General features: G+C 42.9%; 1 protein-coding gene and 1 long non-coding RNA gene across 7 annotated transcripts in view; one reads left to right on the top strand and one right to left on the bottom strand.

The window, feature by feature from the left end:
• The window catches only part of KRCC1 (lysine rich coiled-coil 1), a 40,465-nt gene extending 29,102 nt beyond the window's left edge, over positions 1 to 11,363 (top strand). For 4 of the 6 annotated variants that reach the window (XM_051974404.1, XM_051974403.1, XM_051974402.1 and 1 more), the window contains exons 5-6: positions 7,476 to 7,575; positions 9,612 to 11,363. In XM_051974404.1, coding sequence (XP_051830364.1) covers positions 7,476 to 7,575; positions 9,612 to 10,383 — 872 coding nt within the window. In that variant the 3' untranslated portion in view covers positions 10,384 to 11,363. Of the gene's footprint in view, positions 1 to 1,040; positions 1,073 to 7,475; positions 7,576 to 9,611 lie in introns of those variants that run through there. The other 2 variants (XM_051974406.1, XM_051974407.1) reach the window with 2 other exon arrangements.
• Positions 11,364 to 12,453: 1,090 nt separating this feature from the next.
• Positions 12,454 to 22,978, bottom strand: LOC127547472 (uncharacterized). Its single transcript, XR_007950189.1, has 2 exons — positions 22,582 to 22,978; positions 12,454 to 12,874 (listed from the first exon to the last, which is right to left on the bottom strand). It is a non-coding gene; the product is annotated as an uncharacterized LOC127547472 (long non-coding RNA).
• Between the last annotated feature and the right edge of the window lie 41 nt (positions 22,979 to 23,019).

Genomic DNA, 23,019 nt, shown 5'->3' with positions numbered 1-23,019 from the left:
ATGTTCATATTCATCAAGAACAGCCCCTGCTCCCTTATTATTATCTAAGTACTTTATTTCAATGCAGACACACAATAAAATTGAAGACTGGTGGTCTCAGTTCAAATAAGTAGGCTTTTTGTTCCTTCATGTAAAATGTGGGAACTCTAAAAATTGAAGTCTTTCCTGCCAGATCTTCTTCAAATCCTCTACCTTGTTTTAGTTTCACATAAAGCAGTCCTCCAACAAGGTAAACACAAATGCAGATCTGCTGACTACATGGCTGCTCTTCTGTGTTACAATCTTGCCTGAGGTGCTTCTTCTAGATGCAAACAAATCTCAGATTGCACAATTGAGTCTTACTCGATCTGAAATTGTAAAAATCAATAAGCTGTACTAGGCTGGAGCCTGAACTGAGGGAAACAGTTCTTCTTTCTGAGGTCTTCATTCACCTGCTTTAGAAGTACAGAATAACTCATGTCTGTTAGACTAAAGCTGTTGATTAAAGTTCCTTAAACTATTAGTTTGCTTCGGAAGAGGTCAATGTTGACATATTGACATAAAGACTATAAATGTGTTCTGAAACACTAAAGTATCACAGGACGCAAAGAATGAAATAGTAGTATATTTCTCATTGTGTTTAAAGCCTATTTTAAAATTTTCTTCTATACAAGCACACAGTAAATCTCTTTCCCCCAAATTTGCCAGTATATTGAAGACATTTTAAAATATTATGCAAAATGCCTTGAATTTTGCAAACTGCCCCTACTACAGATAGCCATCATAAGCATGATCTTAACTAATTGGTTTTTACTCAACTTGGAATTCAAATTGAATTTTGAAAATTGTAATTCAAGTATTCCAGTAATGCCAGCAGCCACATTTAAACGTATACTAATTAACCCAAGCAGGTGCTGTACTCCAGGTGCTGCAGGGATAATCTTTTAAATTAAATCCAAACAAATGTTTTTTTTTGTTTTGCTTGGGCTGAGCTACCCCAAACACTAAGTAGCCCACACTACCTACATTTGTTTATTCCTAGTGAGAATATTTGCAAATCACCGAGGTACTTCCAGCAGTCCTGCAGGGACAGGTAGGTTCACCAAAAAGCTCCTCCAAAATTCAGCCCAGAATAAACCAGAATACAAGTCTCTGTTTTTGGGGGGATATGAACGTTTGAATCATGTTTATAGTCCAGTTAAATGGAGTCCTTAACTAGCAGTTAACTAGAATAGGAAACTCAAGGTTTTTTTTTCATTTATATTCTACGAATAATGTTCTCAAAGGAACTCCAAAAACTATGTTCCCAGTGATTTGTCCTTCAGATTCCTGATTGATGCAATCTAGTCTGTCAAGTAAAACAACTTTTTTCTTTACTTTTTCCTGGGAATCTCTGAAGTGCCATCTAAACAGACTATTTTAATTATTAGTTTATTGAAGAAACCAGACTTTTTAGATAGCCTACTCCTTCGAGCTAACAAGTAACATTTGGTAGGTAATTTGTAGTGAGAGCATTTCTCAGACAGAAAAATATTTTCATTTTATCCTTTTTGAACAGTAAGTGCTAGAGTGATTTGCCCTGAAAACCCAAAGAACTTGTTTCTCACCCAAAAGTTGTGTATTCTGGGAAAAGGAACAGATTTACATGCAGTGAAACTCTTACCACCTGCTTTTGACAATTTGGGTAGTGGTTATGGGTATATCAGTATGCTATCAACACCACAAAAGCAGATTCTTCCCACCCCAACTTTGTTGCAATTAAGTTCCTATTCAACCCACTCTCTCTCATCAGGACCAGGTTAAGCTGTTATCTAATGTCAGTTAGCATTAAATAAATCTTAAATAGGGAGAAGACTGGAAAGGGGGTGAGAGGTGGGAGAAGGAATAATGAGAACATGATTTCCTTCTCAGAGAATTGTTGTCTTCTCCAGAAATACCTGTTTCCCCCATTCAGCTCCCAGAGCTGAAAATGGAAATGTTTTGTCTCCAACCTGATTCTGGAGTTGTCCCAGGCCAGTTGCCCGGCTCATTGTTGTAATTGGGCTCCACAATACCTGTCCTGTCACTTGTCCTATTTTTTCTTACCTATCCCAGACTGAACCTGAGTATTGTGGGATTCACACCCTAAAGAAGTCAGCAAGGCTCAAATATATGAACTTTGCAGGTGTTTGAAATTAAATAATTTCACATGAAGGTGGTAAGCCTGTCTACCCATCATATATAGAATGGAGACCTCCCTCTATCCACTTCAGTGTTCACTTTCAGCAAGGATAATTCTCTTTGGCAATTGGAGAAAAGCAGAAGCTGCAGGAAAACCTCAGTAAGAAAACAAGAAGATACCCTGAAGGAAAGCTGCTCAAAGAAGGTGGAAGAGTGCTTCTGTATGAACCCCTCTCCATAGTTCAAGCATCTTATGGCTTGGCAGACCCCCCTTAGTCAGTTAGATGAAGGCTGAATCACACCAGGCCAGGGACTAGTCAGCCAGAGCCACAGACAGTATATTTTTCAAAAACAAGATTAGTAAGGAAATCAACAATCCCTGGTAGTTAGTAGTGGGGCCAACAGTGTCTTTGAGGCAGAGCCTTGAGAAGCTGCATGAGGGAAGCCAGGTCCCTCGTGTGTTCCCCAACCACATTGTGGCTGGCCATGCCCCAGATGGGCCGAGGGCTGGCCTCTGCCCACAAAGGCTGATCACCAGGAAGGTGCTGCCATCTTTTCTCGGGCAGAGCCTCAAATCTGTGGCCCCCGTACTGGCTGACAGCATTCTGCCCAAGACAGCTTTTGTCGCCCCAGCTTGAGATGGACTAGCTGACTTCATCCCAGTGACCTTGATGACCATTCAAAGGACAGGTCTGTTTGTAACATCAGGCTGGGTCTTTCTGCATTTGATGAGAAGATAAGGGAACCTGCAGCCCTCCACTGATGGCTCTTACCATGTGAGCCTTCCATCAGCTTCTCTGGACCCAAAGATTCAGCATAACTGTCTTTCATGTCTGCAGACCCAAGTGCTCTCTCAAAGCTGTGATAGAGAACCAGAAATGGCACCCACCAGAAGGCAGCAACTCAAAGCAACGGAATCTAATTTGGAGCCTAGTGGCACTGCCAGCTCCCAGTTGTGGTCGCCTCTGACTGTGGCTCCACTGAGTTGGGGAATCAGTTCCCTATTAGTCGTTAGTCTTCTCTCCAGAGATGAAGACCAGAAGCATGACAGTATAGAAAAGGCCCTGCTAGGAAATCTCTAAGGAGTTTTAGAACAAAAACTTCAAGTTTAGTGAGATAGCTTTGCATTGGGTCTGCTATTAGGATGCCCTGTGGAGGAAGGAGTTTTTAGGAGCCCTGGCCCAGATCTCAGAGTAGCAGCATAACTTCCTCAGAACCCAAAGATCTAGGGAGAAATCAGGTACAAAATGTGTTTGCTAATACCACTTCAGAACCTAGCTGGCCGTTCTCTCTGCCACCCGGTGCTTCCCCTTCCTCTTTCTCCTTGGTGAATGCATTTCTATCTTCTTTTCTCTGTCAGTCTTTCCCCCTCCTACTCATTCCTCTCTTTTCCCTTTTCTTTTCTTCTCTGTCTTTTTGAAGTAGCCATACTAGAGAAATGTGCAAAATGTATTTGTGCTTTTTTGTTGTATGTAGTCTCACCAGAATTCTTTTCTCTTAGCTACAATTCCTTCCTAACATTTCTACTTGAATGCCTTGTTATCATCACACATGCAGCATTTCTAAAACTAAAAACTTCTCAGTTTGTCATTGGAGCTGCCATTGTTATATTTACTCAGGCTGGAAACCCTAGGAGGGTTTTTGATGAACTCTCTTCACTTTCCCCATCCAATAATGTTCTTCCCTAGAGATGCTTCTTCTCTGTCCAGTAATTTATTTCTCAGTGCCACAACCTTATTTTATTCTAACATCTAAAACTGTCTGCAGGTAAACTTTCTGACTTCAGTTGATTCATATGTCCACTATACACTCATACATTAAAAGGTGTCCACTTTGTGCAAAGCTAGACTGTGCTAAACATGCAAACAAGACCAAAAGTGAGAAAAGGCCCTGCCCTGAACAGCTGACCTTCTAATGTGAAATAGACCCTCTTCGTCAGAAGTAAGGCTGAGGTAATTTGGGGAGGGAAGAAGCCAATTGGGGAAGTGATGTGGGGCCATGTAAAAGAGGCCTTTCTTAAAGGAGTTGGCAACTGAGAATTCTGAGAAGTAGACAGTCAGGAGGGCACTCTTAAGCATGGAACCCTGTTGGTGTGAATGCACCAAGACAGGAAATATATTAGTCCAGTGTGTCTGGAAGGGAAGAAGTTGGTTCCATACTGTGAGGAAATGAAGAGAACCAAAGAAAGTTTGAATGACTAATCAAGACTGATAATCTAGGCTGTTGCTTATCCCTTGTTCTCAAAGAGGACTGGCTCTCATGGACCCTCCCTCTGGCTCTCAGGATCTTAGCTTACCAATGATGGAGAGGGCTACTTTTTCTGCCACAGCAAGAGATCTTTGGGGAAGAGGGGAGAAACAGAAATGGATATTAGGGAACTGAAACTTAGGAGGTGGATGGAAAGAATCAGAAAACATTCAGCTGCCCTTTGTGAGTGCAAATCACAAGGCATAAATGAATTATAACTCAGTTTCTGATAGAATAAGCAAGTATGGTTGGGACAATTAGAGCTACTTAGAGCTACCCAAAAGTAGAATAGATTTCCTCAGGTATCAGTGAGCTCCCACTCATTTTAAGAGAAGGCAAAATGGTCCCTTGTCTCAAGGGGATGTCATGGAGGGAATTCGGGTTCAAGTACAAGTTGGACTAGCTGGCTTCTGAGATTGCATCTAGCTCTGAGATAGGATGATTCATTGAACAGTGCTATCTATTTGTTTCTTTTAGATATATAATCTAAATTTTTTTTACAGTGAAAGATTACTGTTATTTTTTGTGAGTTGTATATCCTTTGATGGTGTGAGTCTGGATGCAATTATTAAGACCTTATCATGATAAGGCACTGTGCTAAATACTGAATTACGAAAAAAGGCAAAAACTGACCCTGCTGTCAAAGAGCTCCCAGTCTAATCAAGACGACAACATGCAAACAACTTGTATGTATAAGATATGTCCAGGGTCAACAGAGAGTAATCTTAAAGGGAATTCACTATTGCCAAGTAAACAGGCATTTATTAAATGGCACACCATGCTAAGTTCTGAGGTTACCAAAAAATGACCAAAAAATATTACATAGTAAAAAGATTACTAGATAGAAAGTTAATGGAGTAGAAAGGTTACTGGACTCAAAAAGATGAGAGATCTTCTCTTCATATCTGCCCTCCAGGCCACAGCCTCCTTCTTAAAGCCCAGCCTGGTCCTCTTCCTTCTGATCTAGAATCAAGTCCAAACACATTAGCATGGAACTATCCAAATGCTACCTTGCTCCTGCTGCCAGCCCATCCAAACTGGCTCATTTCCTGCTACTGAAAGTTAAGACTTTAGATTTCCCATATTGTTAGCTTCACCTGGACCCCGTCCCCTTTCCTTCCATGGTCCAGAAGGCCAGATTCTAGGACTCTCCATGCTGGGGCATCCTCCATTCCATCATCCAGACTAATGCTGCCCAGAAGGCAGTGGTTCAGCAGTGACTTTGTCCGTGTACTCTCCTCAAGAGGAGCCACCTGGATAAGCATTCACAGCCCCACGGTGCTGCTTGAGGATGTGTCAACATGGTCCTAATGATTTCCATCTTTTGGGCCAGGAAAGCTCACTTTTGTGCCTGTCTCTGAAACGCTCAGGAAGAGAAGGCGGCGAAGGGTGGCCCAAAGCTCTTCCCTAGGGATTGTGCATGAGAACAGATGTGCCTCCATAGTTTCTGGGCGAGACAAAGAAATCCTGCCTCTACCTCCCCATCCTGTGACTTTCTCAGGGGTTGTCCTCCCCCAAGAGGCAGCAGGGAAAAGTCTGAAAGAAAGCCAGGGAAGGCTATCAGTTTGCTTTTAGAGCCATCACAGAGAGAATGATTCCCCTCCACAGGGCTTCTTACCAACAATCCAAGCCAGTCATTACATTTAGGGACAGTTCTGCCCCTTGGCACTTCTTGACACCCAAAATTAGGATTAGAATCCAGCCTCTGACAGGGAGTTGTTGACACATTGGATAGAATATCAGCCAGAAGATGGGGCTGGGGTCAGGGAGACTATAGAGTGCCAACTCACCTCCCCTCTATTTGACTCAGTTTCTCACCTATAAAATGGGGATGATAATAGTCCTGGGGTTGTGGTGAAAATCAAGATCATATTTGTAAAGTGCTTAACAAGATACTTGGCACATAGTAGGTGCTCAATAAAGTCTTGAGTTCCCTTCCTTTCTCCCATATTAAGTAGCAGCTTCTACCAAATAATTCATCTTGGGGCAACTCCAGTCGCTGAGACTTTGTCCTTTCTACAAGGTCAGTGGGTAAGATCACAATCTCTTACAAATTACTACTGAAATATGTGGCTGGTTGATTTAAGTTCTAGCTGGGCTTCTCTTCCTCCATTAAAAAGGTTTTGCTTCTTAGGAGTCAACAAATATGATTGAACACTTCTTTATTCCTCTTATTCTTTGAGTATTATACACAATGAAATCTGGTTAAAAACCCAAAATTTGTAATCCTTTGCGGACCCTTAGTTACTATCTGATCCCTCATTTTACAGGTGAGGTGGCTGAGGAAGAAATGTGTGGGATTAAATCCCCTCATCTTGACTTGAGTACATAAACTTAAAGTTCTTTCTCCCAGAAAGAATTGAAGAAAAGTGGGGATCCAAGGACCTTGAATGCATAACAATTATGCATTAAATATTTTTAAAGCTTTGAGGGAATGTTTCAGGTTCTGGTTTGGTGAAGGTGAGAAATAAAGCATGAGGAAAAAAGGACAAACTAAAAAGGTAATTCTTTTAGAGAAAGGAAATAAATAAAGGAGATGATAGCTCAGAGGAAAAGTCAACAGAAGTCAGGGTTCTCATTTGATTTCAGACTGTTCTATAGGCTGAGCTGGCCCTGGCAAAGCAATAGGGGGCGGAGACTACTGATGGACCAGCTTTCCCTGTTCAAGCTGCCGACTGCTCATCCTTGAATCCCTTTCTCACTTGTCGCCATGATCATTCATCATCATCACCTTTGGGAGGTTCTCAAGAACCTGAAAACAGATTTGGTCCTGAGCTTGGGGAACATTCAGGAGATGGTCTCAAGCTCAAGCATATCCATCACCCACAAGCTGGACCTGAGAGGACAACATTTCTACTGATTTCAGCCAATGGAAAGAAGTGCCAAGGGCTTAGGAAAGGATAACAGTAAAACATCAGAGAAAGGAAAAAATAGGTGGTGAGGTCTTTGGGGACAGAGCTGGCCAGTCTCTGGGAGCAACTTTAAGCAGCCTGGCTCATGGTGGTGGTCCCTGATAATGGTATCGGATAAGTGTGTTTCTCTTTATGTCTCTGCATACTGACATTAACTTGAATTCTATGTTCTTTCAGCACTTGGTGTGGGTAACTACATATGTCCCATTTGTAGTATCACCCTTACATCCATAGAAATGTACCAGTCCCACATGCAAGGAAATAAACATCAGATTAAGTAAGTAATTTTGTGAAAATGCTCCTATGATGCGGGTGATTAGGGCCTCTGTCCATTAGTGTTTGCCTGCAGAGATTCCCTCTGCCCAAGCAGAGTCATAGGGTACTTGTCCTGTCTTGCCTACATTCCAGTGTCCTCTAGAATGGAACTTCCAGAACCTCCTAGTCTGGGCCAGGAAGCTGGGCCAGCTGCGAGGGCCACAACAAAAACTATTGCTAACAGACATTTTCTTGGAGCCATCAGGCTCCAAACAGTGACCAAGTCACAGTTGGGCTGGGAGCTATTGTTGACCAGTCAATGAGAGCAGAGTGAATTGGGCTTAAGGCACGGTCCTTAAGAAAGAAATCTAGCCAGTAAAACCTAAGATATCTTGTATAAGAGTTCAACGATCAAAATTTTACATTCCTTTGGGCAAAGCACCGCAGGTAAGGATATGATACCCTGTGTGGACAGAGGGAGAGGAAGGCAAGGCAGGGCAGGACAGGACAGGACAGGACAGGGTAAGGAAAGTCGTCATTCATATTTCTTACAAAACTTGTCAATGCTGAATCTCCTTTCCCTGCCTTTATCTCCCTCTAATCACAATCCCTGATAGAGTGAGAACAAGACTGAGAATACTATTGGATGCTTTTATTTTCACTTAATTCAAAAGAGGGGAAATAAATTAAAACCCAAGGAGAACTAGAATGCCATTCCATCTCATTCCATCTGTATTTTTATGTGCCCTTCAGATGTATATAACTTCAGCCAGTGCATGCATGTTCTTTAAGCTACATAATTAACTCATAGGTGATCCAAGGCTGTTAGACTCAGAATCCAAAAAGATCTCAATAGCCGGAATGATGAACAGAATCTATACAAAATAGGAAAGGGGAATGATAAAGGGGCATTTTGTAGGAAGACTTAGTGGCTCAGGCTAAGAACGAGAATACCAGAGGGGGCACATGGAGTCCTTACCCTGTTCTCTGTCCTGGGAAGGCTCTACCTGGCGCATGATGTCTACCTCTAAGCATATTTTAGAAATCTTGATGGAGCACCATTTTATCCAAATTGAAATGTCCTTGATGATAAGGGAACTTGATACCATATAATAAGAAAGAAGTCAGGGAAGTTCATCTTCAGAAGAGACTTAGGGGGACCATGAGACCATCTTCAAACATTAGTAAGATTGTTGTTGGAATGGGATAATAATCTGCTTGGTCCTCGAGGGAGAACAGAGGAGGTGAATGTCCCCTGGGGGATGGCTGGACTCTGGGTAAAGTGAGCAAAGGGGACCAGGGCTGCCTTTGGGTATAATGAGTTCCTTGTCTCCGGACATGTTCTGGCAAAGGCAGATTTTAGTGTTTTAGTGGAGGCGGGTACTTCAAATTAGATTAGATGGTCCTGAGTTCCTTTTCTGTGATTTTAGAAATACACACGTTATTCTTAATTCAGTAAACTAAAATTTTAAAAAGTTACTTGCCTCTGGCCTCACAGTATGTCCCTATAGGAACTTCCAAGACCCTTTTCTCAGACCTGTCTCCAGAGGGCCAAGAACCAAATATTTTCTCAGTCTCCTTTGACAGTGATCTGAGCCGTCGGGCCTTCTCCCTGTGGCCCAGAACCGGCCCCAATTGTGCCTGCTGAGCAGAGAGTGGGGAAGAGAGCCCAAGGCAAGGGCACCAGGACCTGATTTGTGAGTGACCTGGAAAGCCCAGAGGCATCTTCTGGAAGAGGGATCACACCTGTTTTCTGGATTTCATGTTTCAGTTGAGGAATACAGGATTTAGAGCTGGGAGGGAACTTGAAAAGCATAGACCAGTCTTCTCTTTTTACAAATCAGGAAACGGAGGGAGGAAAGGGAATTGCCATGCCCAGGGCCACCCAGTAACTAGCAGAGCTGGGATTCCAATCCAGGTCTTTTGGCTTCAAGTACAGCTGTGTCCCTCTGGCTCCACTGCTTCCTTGAACCTAGTGAACTTTTGAAAGGACACAACTTTTTTGTTGTAAACAAAGCAGCTCAGTAACAAAAACCCTCTTCCCCTTCTTTCCCTCAGAGAATCTCTGGTTGTCAACCTAATGAAGAACTCAAAGAGAACCTTTCACTCTTTCCAAGATGAGCTGGCTGACTACATCCAGGTGCAGAAAGCCCGAGGGCTGGAGCCCAAGACTTACTTCAGGAAGATGGCGGAGGATCACTTTGAGATGCACAAGTACAAGGAGGAGCAGGACGCCAGGCCCCAGAGTGCGCTGGTGGCCTTTGAACAGAGACTCCCGCCCGAGACCTTCCAGGCCTGCTCTGGAGCCTACACCCTCACGCGCACAGTGGAGAACACCCTGTCTCATTGGTCACCCGTCCATGACAGCCGGCTCCGACTGGAATCTTTCAGCCACGGCCAGCCCAGCAAGGAAGAGTTCTCAGAAAAATTCACAGCCTTGGGGCCTACTCAGCAGGACGATAACTCGGGGCCGTCCAGCATCTCCTCAGACAACAGCATCAATTCCTACCAAGCAGGTCATAAACCCAAAGGGACTCATCGGAGGAAGAGACATTTAAGGGAGGACGGAGAAGACCGGCCAAATGAGGAAGAGAAGAGGAAGAAAAATGTGGAGGACAAGGACTCGGGCAAAGACCACAAGGCTGTCCGGAGGAGGAAGGCGGAGGCAGATGGCACCGGCGTAGGAAAGCCGAAGCACAGGAAAGAGAAAAGGAATCGAGAAATAGCTGCTGACAAAGAAGACCGGAGACACCGGAAGGAGAAGAAGGAGCCTCTGCCCAGGAGGACAGAAGAGGAGATGCTGTGGGACGAGTCCATCCTGGGCTTCTGAGGCCGCTGCTCTGACGTCAGGTGCCAGATGCTAGTGGCTTCTGGATGCCCATCGCAAGGCCGTCTGAAGGTGTTCGGCCTGTTCTCCAGCACTTTAAAATGAGGAGAAATGACTTCTCTTAACGTTTTCTAAAAATGATTTCATGAAAATGCCTTGTTTTTTTTCCAGGTAATGCTGCTTCATTTTGTACGGAAGACTACTTTTCTTCTTTCTCTTCTTTGAGTTATCCTTTATTTCAAATGACCTTTCTGAATGTCTTTCTTGATTAGGTTCCTGTTGGTTTGGGTTAAGATTTGGTGTTTTGTTTTTGCTTTGTTGTTTGTTTGTTTGTTTGTTTTAAGAGAATATACAAAAACAGTGTAGAATTATTTTTCCCCATGTTTAGACTTAATTTACAGTGTGTTTTCCAGGGCTGGAAGTATAAAATGACATAGGCTAAACTCAGATATACATAGTTTAAAATGTTCTCAAGTAAATAATACTAATCAGAATTCATTTTACATTCAGGAAGTGTTCATATTAAAAATATTCTAATTTTACATGCTGTTCTATCTAAATTGTGTTCCCTTTATAATATAGTTGTATCTTTCATTGAATGATTTGTACTTAGTACTTCATACCTCCGTTATGTGGCCCCAGCAGCTGCTGCTGACCACGGCTGGTAAGGAAGAAGTGCCTGAGCAGGGAAGCATTGATTGATTAGAGGACTCTCTTGCTTAAGGAATTGCTTTCTACCTCAGGAAACATGGACATTCTCTCATCCAAAGTCTCCTCTTGCTTCATGGAACATAGATCAGACTGTCCAGGCACCTGAAATGAGGTGGCGGCACCTTGGGCTGCCCTCACCAGCAGTCTGACCCAATGGAGATGGAGGGGAGGCAGATACTGACTCTTTACCAAGAGCTTGGTGTAGCTTCCATATCGTGCTTAGGTCCTGCTCAATCCCTGGATAAATAAACAAAGCCCAGGTATGAAAGGCACATTGGAGTGTGTGCAATGTTCTTTGTTTGTTTGTTTGTTTGTTTGTTTTAATGAAGTTGAATAGAGAATCACAGAATTTTAGAGATAGAAAAGACTTCTGATTGTTTGACCCAGTGTTCTCAGAGCCCTTGTACACTCTTTAAAAGAAAATAGACACCCCCCAAAGAGCATTTGTTTATGTAAGTTATGGCTATTGATAGTGGCCTTATTTGAAATTAAGACATTTTAGAATTGTTATGAAAATGTGTTCACCTCAAGAAAACTCCCAAAAGGAGCTCAGAAAACCCTGTTTTGAGAACTAATGATGTAACTTCATATCATTTCACAGATGAATGAAATGCCATAGAAACTAAGTCATTGCCTGAGGTCTCCCACCAAGTTAGTGGTAGAATCAGGACTGTGGCCAGGTCTCCTGGCTCGCCTTCCTCCTACCCTTCCCACTAATCTGTCACCCTGAGCTACATCATACCAGAACAGCCATTCCTTTCCCCAGTTTAGTTACTCTTACTTCATCCTAGAACTCACTGGTTGACCAGATTTTCATTTCTTGATGACTAGATTTTAGCCCTTCAGGCTGTCTCCTGATTTTTCAGTATTCTAGCTAAAGCAAACCCCTCAGCATTCTAAGACTATCTGTTGTGTCTTGTACCATTTCCTGTTATGTTCTCTTTGAAATTAATTGAAAACATTCCTGGCCATGAAAATGTGTGATAGTTTCTCCTGGCTCACTTTTCCCCATTCTTTGAAAATCGAGTACCATTCAAAGAGTGTCTTGTATATGATCACAAACCCTGCTGACCATAGGGTAGGGAGGAAACACAGATGTGGATAAGACATGGGTCTCTGCTCTGATGAGGCTCACGATTCAGACTGGCAGGAGCCATCAAGCATGACATAAAAGTACAGTTAATTCTACTATAATTCCACACAGACATTTCTAAAAATCACCACTACATGCAAAATCACACAACAAAAACTGTACACAAAAACTTTCAGCATCGCATTTTTTCTAAAAAGTGTCAACCAGACCCGACCTGGCCTCTCACCTGTGAATGGTCAGAGCCAAATAAAGAGACTAGAGAAGGAGAATCAGGGATCAAACAAATTTAATTTCAGAGCAAATTCGGCATTTCTTGGGACAGTGGAGGCATTCTTGGGTCTCATGGGAATAGTCTCAAGTTGCATAAGGATCATTGAGCCTTTTACCATTCAGCGGGGTACAGAACCAGAGTTAGCATGGTGGGAAGAGGAGTGCGGTATCTGGTTTTGCTCATAAGAAATTATATATATAATGTATATAACAATAAATTATATATACATATATATATTAATAAATGGATTTTGAGCATAAATCAAGGAACGTCTGGTGCTAGTCGAAGCAATTTACGTTGCCAAAGGATGAGATTATCCATAGTACAAAGGATTGTTTTTATGCCAACCTCAGGGTACAGCCCGCTTGCCGGTGCTTAGTTCTGGGAAACGGTGTCCTCAAGCATCTTGACAGTAGAACCTAAATAAAAAAGGATAGCATCATTTTAAACATGTTCAGTGGTTAAGAACATATATGTTACAGTAATGAATGGTGATGACTGCGGCCTCAGGCTGCTCTCCTATTGACTTGAAGAGGACACTGTAATAGGGAGGGAGCACAGGAGAGTATGTGGGTTCCCTACTACATCAGAAAATACACATAGCATATTTGGAATATTGAATGTATGTGGGGTTTTTTAAAATATACCTAGAAATGTTCACAAATGCAAAAGAATGGCAAAACATGGCCTTTTAGGATATCACAGTGAAGAGAAGTAATTGATAGTTGTGTGTGTCTTGTATATTCCTATATGGCTAGGTTCAGATGGGTAAATTTTTCAAGTATGAAATCATGCATAAGCAAACACAAAATCTGCATTATGCTCAAATTATTCTCTAATATAGCCATCTAGTTGGAACAAATTAGAATTTTCAAAACTATAGTAATGATAGAATTTAACCATCTATAAAAAAATGCCTGAGAGAGTTAAAAAATGCTATATATGAGGTTCTATGAAGAGAGATAACCCACCTCTATGATGAATTGTGGATATCAGCCCCAGCTTTGGACAATTGATGTGGTTTTTGAGAAGTGGATGGGTAGGATGGGAAGTATGAGAGGAAGGAAGATAGGAAACTTGCTAAAAACATAAAAGATCCATTTGAAGATAACGAACAGCAATTTTTGGAGGAAAAAGTTTGACTAGAAAGGTATTATGGTTTATATGGTAGAGGGCTTTGATCTCCAATAATAATAATACTTAATTTTTTACATTTGTTAATCCATTTATTCCCAAGATGAATGACTTTGAGCTACAACCCTTGGTGGGTCTTGGAACTTTCTTGCTGGATTCCAGCCACAGCCACCGCCACCATCCCCATAAGTGAAATGGAACTCTGCAAATAACCTGGAATACTAAGTATAAGTAACTGCCCTTCTGAATCCTGGTTTCAGAAACTCTCCTTTCTGGCCCCACCAACTGGCTTCAGTTCAGGTGGCTCACCTTTCCTACTAAGTCGTCAATGAATCCAATTTTTTTTTTCTCCTGCCTTCTCAAGCCCTATAGCCATTTTAATCTGGTCTGACTCTTTGTGACCCTTATTAGGGTTTTCCTAGCAAGGCTACTGATGTATCATCTTACAGATGAGGGGCTAAGTGATTTGCCCAGTATTACTCAACTAGTATCAGAGGCCAGATTTGAACTCGGAGGATGTTTTCCTGACTCCAAGCCCAGCATTATAGCACCATCTAGTTGATCAATGCTTTACAGACTAATTACTCTGGCTCAGTTTATCTCATTAATCCATTTAGTAGCCAGAGCAACTTAAAATAGAGCAGGGATCCACCCCCACCCCCCATAGGAATGAGAACCAAGAAATGGTTTGAGGGAAGGCTGCAAACTTTCCACAATACTGCACAATGAGGAAAGGAAAAGGGAAGCAGTTGTGTGATGAAGGGACACATCCAGGGAGGTCTGGGTTCCTTAACTAAATAGGTAGCAAAGAGCCCTGGGCTTGACTCTGACTACCAAGTCCTGATCCTATTTAGCTCTGTGATCTAGCCTCAGTCACCCCCAGTTTCCTCATCTATATAAGGATATAATACACTTCTTCAAATGCTTGTCAAGAAGTATATAGAAATGTGACCTATTACCCCAGAATGCAACAGGACAATTGAACGAGGAGCAGTAGTACCTTACATTTTAGGCTTTGAGGCCCTGGATGCCATCCATTGTCCCTCCATCATTTAGCTAGTGCTTATCCAACTTGATTCATCTATTTCTTCTGTGCCATTGGGATCAATCTCAGAATAGTGCTTCCTCCAAGACACAATGGGCCTTGGACAAGTTTATTTTAGGTAGCAACCTAATTCATCAGTCTCAGTGCCTACCTTTCTCTGCCATCTCCTTTATTTCTGTCAAAATTTGCTCTTAGGAAAGTAGTTGATAAAATCTAATTCAAAAAAATATGAATTTCTAATGGTGGAGTTTCAGCAATTAGAGGAAACAGAGACTCCTTCTCAAGGTCCCTAAAAGTCTCCATAGGTGTGTTTCTAAACCTTGTCTCCCAATCAATGATAAGAAATCTTGCAAGGGATAGAAAGTGGAGGTGAATAGGGGTGGGGGGAGAGAGAGAGAGACAGGCTAAAGTGATTTTAAAAAAAACACATATAGAGACAACAGTAGAATTTGCTCAGTGGGATGGGTCCCTGATGCTGTGAAACAGGATAGTTAAAAAATAATAAAACAACCTCTGGGTTGGGATGGGAAGAAGGAAGAAGTTCCAGAAAGGTTGGAGGCACAGCATTTCATAGCCAGTGTTCTGTCAAGTCAGCCTGAATTCCAGCAACTTCTTTGGGCCAGCAGAGCACTGGCTGATTTTGTCCCTGACTGAAAGACAAAAAATATCCTCAAAGAAACCAAATAGCCCCATGCATCTTGTAAGAAAAATATCTAGGTTATAGTTAATAATGTTCCCTCCTTTTCAGCTCTCTCTTCCTCTGGATGACTTTCTAAATTATTTTTTCCTCTGCTAACTGCAGGGGCTATGGTGGATACTGGGTGACATTCAGGTATTCTGCCCTTTCCTTTTTTCTGGGTAGCTAATAATTGATTTATTAATTATGGCTAGCATATAATCAATAACATGGGGTCAGTGGTCCTCTGGGAAAATTCTGCCCTTTCCTTTTTATATCCTAGGGTGGGAACAGAACTCAAGAGGCCATATATGAAGTCCAATAACCTGCCTCTGGCAAGGACTGTCCTAACCCAGAGTGGAGAGCAAAGGCTTTATGGGATCTACATTATAGTGCCCAGGTAGGATGTTATGGCATGGAAGAGAATAAAAGGAAAGCAGCTTTGAAAATAGCAGACTGGATTTAATCATTTTCAAATGAAAGCCAGAGGAACATAACAGATGTTTGTAGTTTCATGTACAATAAATCCCCTTTATTCTGTTATATACATATGTGTATATATATGTGTATTGTAAATACAGAGAATAAGGCGGTAAGAATATTTCCATACAGTACATATGGAATATGATATATATTGTCCAGTGATGGGGATGTGTTACTTTTGTTAAATTGCTTCTCTCCCCCCTCTTTCTTTTTAAACCTTTATTATAAGGAGGGGCTTAGGAGTGGTATATTTAGAAATTAATGTATTATAAAAACAAAAAATGTCAATACAAATAATTTTTATTCAAAAATTCCTTTCCATTTGTTTCAGTGGGGGGAAGTTATCTCTCTTTTTTATTAAAGTTTAAAATAAATTATCTTTTAATTAGTTATTATATCATTATTCATTATAAATGTTATTATATTACATGTTAAACATAACTACAAGCATATAATAACTATATATTAGATTATAATATAACATTAAGTATTATGTGTAATAAAATATTAAGTATGATATTATACATTGTGATTATATAATTATTACATAACACTATAATGTATTGTTAATTAAATATGTATTATATTACATTGGTATATTTGATTTTAAATATTTAATATCATGTTTATTAATATACATTTTTATTATTTTTCTCTTTTCTTTCCTCCTCACTCCAGGGGGGATAAAAGCAAATAAACATATCAAAACAAATTCACATATCAGCCGTATTCAAAACTGTGTGTCTCTGTGCCCCAAGTCCTTCACCCCTTTCAGGAAATGGATAGCATGCAGGAATTATCATTGATCCTTGGGAAGGAATCATAGTTGGTCAATACATTGATCAGAGTTCTTAAATTTTTCAAAGTCCTTTATAAAGTACTTCAAACTTCAGATCTCTGTGAGGTAGGCAGAGAAGGAAAAAAGCTGTACAAGGCTACGCAGCTAGTTAGTGGCAGAGACAGGGACTTGATGCTAATCTCCTTCTATAGAGTTAGGGGCAGCTGAATGGTACTTTAATTAGAGCATTGGGCCTGTACTCAGGAAGATATGAGGTCAAATGTGGCTTTAGACACATAGTAGGTGTGAAACTTGACATCAGTTTTCCTCTCTGTAAAATGGGTGTGACATTATCTACTTCACAGGTTTGTTGTGAGGATCAAACAAGACAAAAATTATAAAGTTCTTAGCACCGTGCCTGGCACATAGTAAGAGCTATATAAAAATTGTTTCTGTTGTGACCCAATTTGGGGTTTTCTTGGCAAAGCTACTGGAGAGGTTGGCCATTTTCTTCTCCAGCTCATTTTACAGATGAGGAAACCAAGGCAAACAGAGTGAAGTGACTTGTCCAGGATCACACAGTCTGTGGCCAGATTGGAACTCATAAATGGGCCTCTGGCCCAATACTCTATGCATTATAGTGCCCCCAGTTGCCCCATATAAATGTTTGCTATTCTTATAGTGTATATAGTAGTATATATTATAGAACATATGGTAGTACATATTACATGGTAATATATATTAAAGAGTTCATAGTGGTATATATTATAGACCATATAGTAGTATATGTTATAGAGCATATAGTAATATATGTTATGCAGGGTTCCTCAAACTTTTAAAATAGGGGGCCAGTTCACTGTCCCTCAGACTGTTGGAGGGCCAGACTATAGTAAAAAACAAAAACTGTTTTGTGGGCCTTTAAATAAAGAAACTTCATAGCCCTGGGGGAGGGGGATAAACGTCCTCAGCTGCTGCATCTGGCCCGAGGACCGTAGTTTGAGGATCCCTATTATAGAATATATAATGGTCTGTATTATAGAGTATATGGAAGTATATATTACATGGTAATACATATTAAAGAGCTCATAGTGGTATATATTATAGACCATATAGTAGTATATTTTATAGAGCATATAGTGGTATATGTTATAGAGTACATAGTAGTATATGAGTACATGTATGCTCAATCCCTACCCCCCTAAAATGTAATTATTTTGTTTGTAGCTTTGTGTCCTTGGCAGGGCTTGACACAAATGCTGGTTGATCAGTTGATGTAGGACACTCCCCACTCCCCTGGCAAAGGGAAGTGCTGTGAGAATTCATGAGACCAGAGAAAATGGCAAAGCTTCGGACTGGCTGAGCCAGGACGTCTGGGTCTCTAGGCTTGGTGCTTTTCCCATTATGCCCCCACGATACGAGGAATCTTAGTTCCAGAGATTGAAAGCTGGGCCTCTTACTGCAAACAGCATCCAATCCTAAACGACCCTATGTAGACTGTGTCTGTGGGAAAGTCACTGGGAAGTAGCAGAGCCAAGCTTCACCCCTCTCGCCATGGTGTTACTCAGAGGGCCAGGAAAAGTACCTGCAGTATCCGAATTGTCCCATCGCTGCTGGTGCTCGCAGTGGGGTGATTGTGTCCTCCCCATCCCCCAGCTGGTCCCTCTAGTGAGATAAAAGAAACCCACCGCAGGCAGCTTTTCTCAGGGCTCCCGTAGTGGGAGCAACACCAGGTGCACCCGCAGCAGCTGCAGAGACACCGCTCTCTCCCCACCCCTCCATCCAGGGGCCAAACCAGTCCCTCCGCAGTCGGATTTGCTGGGTGGGGGGAGACCACTTCCCAGCCCTACCCCCAAAGTGGGGACTAGGGGCGAGGCAGGCACACAACACACGGGTCACAGTGAGGAACATCTGAACCTTCCTTTGCCTCCTCTAGGGGTGACAGACCCTCTGTGCTCTGCCCTGGCCAAACCTCATTCAGCTCTGGGGGGTCCACTTCAGGGAGGACCATTGATGAGCTAAAGACCTGCCGGGCAGCAGGAGAGAGAAGGGGCTCCAGCCTTGCCACATGAGGACCCCCGACATCAAAAGGGAGAAGACTCAGGAAGGGAACACCATTTGAGTGGCTATCACCTAGGATGAGGCTTTTCTGTTTGGCCCCAGAGGAGAAAACCAGGGAGGATGAGTAGCATGTGCAAACAGGCAAATGAAGTTTAATGTAAAAAAAAACAAAAAACAAAAAACCCCACACCTTTCTAAGTACTAGAGAAAGACAAAAGGAGCCTGAGCAGCTTCTGGGAGATAGATGGTTTAACAGATGTTGGATAATCCTCAGGCAACCACCTCACAGCGTGGACCCTTTGGGGGCCCCGATGGTCATCAAGTTCCCTTCTACACTGCAGGTTCTGAGTGTTCGCTCTGTTAAGACTCGTGTTCCGAACTCTATGAGGGCTGCTTTCCACCTGTGGGGCCCTGAGCACATCACCTTCCCTTTAGGGTGGAGAGGGATCAGCGTCCTGGTCTGTAACGTGAGGTGCTATACTAGACGGCCTCACAAGTCCCTCCCAGCTCTAACACTCAGGGCTCCTGTCTGGGGAGGACTAAACCTCGGATCTCGTGGCAAAGGCTTCTGGGATGCGTGCCGGTCCCAGATTCAGGCCTCTATCATTCATTTGTGTGCATGTGTTTCTCTCTGTTATTTTTTCCTGCTACATTTTTATTTCTCTATGCATATGTTTGTGTGTTGTATATTCATGTTATACATATATGTATATTTCTGTACATTCTATATGTGTCATATGGCTATATATTCTTTTGGGGTTTGTTTGTTTGTTTGGGGTTAAGTGACTTGTCCAGGTCACACAGCCAGGACGTATTAAGTCTGAGATGAGATTTGAACTCAGGTCCTCCTGACTTCAGGGCTGGTGCCCTGTCCACTGCGCCACTCAGCTGCCCCTTGTGTTTTTAATGTGTATGCATATATGTATATAAGTATGGAGGCAACTAGATTGAACGGTAGAGAGAAAGCCAAGGCTGGAATCAGGAAGCTCTGGGTTCAAATGTTGTCTGGGACACTAAGTGTGTAACCCAGGGCAAGTCACTTAACCTTATTTGCCTAGATTTCCTCATCACTCATGTGGGGATGACGACAGTATCTGCTTCCCAGGGTGGTTGTGAGAAGCACATGAGATAATAAATGTAAAGTGCTTCCCACAGTCTGGCACGGGGCAAGCTCTATAGAAACGTTAGCTGTTATGTGGGTATGTACTATATAGAGACATGTGTTTGTCTGTGTACTATCCACCTTCTATGTGGATATAGACTAAACTCTCTCTGTGTGTACATATGTATGTTTGTCCAGAATAGCAACATTTACATGGCATTTCTTCTCACGTCCACCCTGGGCCCAAGGGGCTAAAGCATTGGACTTGCCCCTCTCCACTAAGGGAATCTTGCCTGGTTCTAACCCTCACTGGGTCCCAGGAGAGCCTGAGCAGCTCAAGAAGGAGAGCCAGGCCCTTCCTCATCCCCTTTGTTTCACTCTGCCCCTACTCTGACACCAAGAGGAAGATTACTTAAGGTTTAAGTTGGACCTCATGCCCGTGATCTCCCCAGGGGTGAAAAGAGAAAAATACTCCAGACATAGAAGAGGTGAGTTTGGAGAAGCCATTTTCGGGGTGGCTGGCCAGGCGGAGTGACATTGCACCCCACTCTGCCCCCTCAAGATGAGTGTTTTCTGGCAAGCCAGGGCAGTGGGTGGGCTTACTCTCCTGCTGGAGACCCTCTGCTGCAAATTCCCTCCTGCCACTAGTCAGTTCTGTCCAAGGACTGGCCCACTCTTGAACTGGAAAGTTGCTTCCATCTCAGGCTTGTGTTTGGTAACCTCAACTCGTGAAAGTAAATTTAAAACAGAAAAGGCAGCGGACCGAAAGATCCAGGCTCAGCTCATCTGGCCCAAATGGGAATCGTCCCTAGGGCCAGGGTGGGAGGAAGGGCTGCAGCCTTCTCACCCATTCCCCTCCAACAGACTACAACACTCTCTATGCAATCTTTAAATGGAAAAACAGGGAAGTCAGCTGAGAGATTTTTAAAAGCCACCAAGTCATTTCTTCCTGCTCCTTGATCAATAAGAGGGGAAAGGGAAGAGAATAACCATTTATTAAGCACCTACCATGTGCCAAGCACTTTACAAAAATGATCTCAATTTGATTCTCACAACCCCTGGGAATAGGTGCTATTATTATCCCCATTACCCAGATGAGGAAACAGAGTTTCCAGGATCACACAGGACTAGTCCGATGGTGGATTTGAAATTCTCCTTCCTGACTTGACCCAATGCCCTGTCCATGTGCCATCTTCTGCTTTCTCATCCCCCAAAGCACCCCCAACCATCAGCACTGAGTCATACGTGACCAAGTGGAAGCAGCCAGAGGTTTGTTATCCCTAAGGATGTACCCTGGTGTAGATGTACACACATACACACACACACACACACACACTAGCAGAAGCACCCAGGATAGCCCCATCCATGTCCCAATGTAGAAAAATCGTCGGGGGAAGGAATACTAAGACTTAAAATTGGACAACAGTTTAGGGTACTCTTCCAGGAAGGCTATGACTGTCCTAGTTCACACAAGCATTAAGGGGAAGAACTGGGAATTCCAACACAAATGATTTGATTCCAAACCTCCAGATCACACACTGACCCATTATCAGTCATTAGCTAACTCCCCGGGATTCAGGTGATCAGACTGATGCATATGGTACAGCCTCGGTCTTAGAACTGGAAGAGCCAGATTTTATATTCCTCTGATTTGCCCATATCAGTTGCCTCATGGGATGCCCTTTAATTATTAGACCACAGTTGAATTATGAATTCCCCTGTTGTAGGTTTGCTTTGCTTTTGTTTTTACTTGCTTTGGAAACAGAGAATCCTAAGAATCACCATCTAGGGCCCTGAAAAGTTAAGTAACTTGTTCAGAATGGCCGGGGTACTCCATGATCAGGGACTTCCAAAGCCAAGTCCCCCTCCTGCCCAGATCTGGCTCTCCTGCCATCTTTTGCCCATCCCTCAGACGCACAATAATTCTTTAACTAAGCCCAAATCATCACACTTTTCTGTCCCTTCAAAATTCTAATCATTCATTCTCAGTCATTTTTTTCATATGATCTTAGTGCCTCCCCTCCCTGGAGGCTTCCTCCTCCACACTTTGCATTATCACGGAAAGAGCTTTCCAGATTTCTCTGTATTACTCATACGTGTCAGTCTCAACTGCTTTATAGCATTTCATTATGATAAAGGATTCTGATCATTTATTTAACCATCTCCCCCACAGTGGGACATCTAGGTTGCTTTCAACTTTTAGCAATTACCTATAAAGCTGCTCTGAAAAAAATTGAACAGCCATTAACTTAACATGTAACTATCTGTGTGGAGACATTTATATATTTATACCTTTAGAGAAGCAGCGCCTACAAGGTATTGGAAACATTTTTGCCGAATATAGAGATTGGAGAATAAAGTGAAACGACAAAAACTCAGAAAGTGGGGGGGGAGGGGGGGAGAACCTGGTAATTAGTTATAGGCTTATCACTAATGTCTAATTATGTTTATAAAGTTTCCATCCATTAAATGTGCAAGATTGTTGAGACAGGACAATGCACTAAAAGTGTCTAGAACCTGGATTGAGTCAGAGCCTGAGTTCAGATCTGTCACTTAACACTTCCCAGCTGTGTGATCCTGGATAAGTCACTTAACCCGGATATATATATATGTCTTGCATATATATTTGCATATAGATAAATATAAATATATATATTTGCAAGACAAGAAGATATATGTCATATATATATAATAAAATGCAAGGGCTGGACCAATGGCCTCGAAGATCCCTTCCGGGTCTAATCTCCGATTCTGAGGACTTTGGTGAGCCCTGTATTTAATAAGCGTTAGAAGAGACCGCAGTGGGCACGTCACCTGTACCCCAGTGGGGGAGGGGGCTCCGCAATGTACCTGAACAGGGTTCCTCCAGCCTCTGGTGGTGCATCCCGTGCTCTCCGCCCACAACCTGCAGGGGAAAATAGAGCCCTTCTCCGTGCCGAGGATGGACCCCAAGCTCCGCTGTCCCCTTCCTGTTGCAGGAGAGATTCCGGGAGGAGCAGGGGACCGACGCCGTCCCGTGGGAAGCTGTGCGGCCCCAGCCCACTGGGGATCCCGCCACCCCTGGACGGGCCGGGGCAGCCGGGGGCGGGACCTCGCGAGCTCTTTGGAAATGCAGGTAAGATGAGAGACACGCGGGGTGTGCGGGGTAAGAAGGTGAAACCTCCCGGGGCCCCCACGCGGGGCTGAGCCGCGGCCGGACCAAGCCCGGGTCTCCCACGGGCGGACTTAGTGGAAATCCCCTCCGGACCACGCGCGTGTCCGAAATCCTCCTCCTTCCAAGCTTCCTGG

The sequence above is a fragment of the Antechinus flavipes genome, chromosome 2, assembly GCF_016432865.1.
Source record: "Antechinus flavipes isolate AdamAnt ecotype Samford, QLD, Australia chromosome 2, AdamAnt_v2, whole genome shotgun sequence".
NCBI classification, from domain to species: domain Eukaryota; kingdom Metazoa; phylum Chordata; class Mammalia; order Dasyuromorphia; family Dasyuridae; genus Antechinus; species Antechinus flavipes.
Note: the sequence above shows the minus strand (reverse complement) of the source record. Positions and strands in the feature narration are given on the sequence as shown.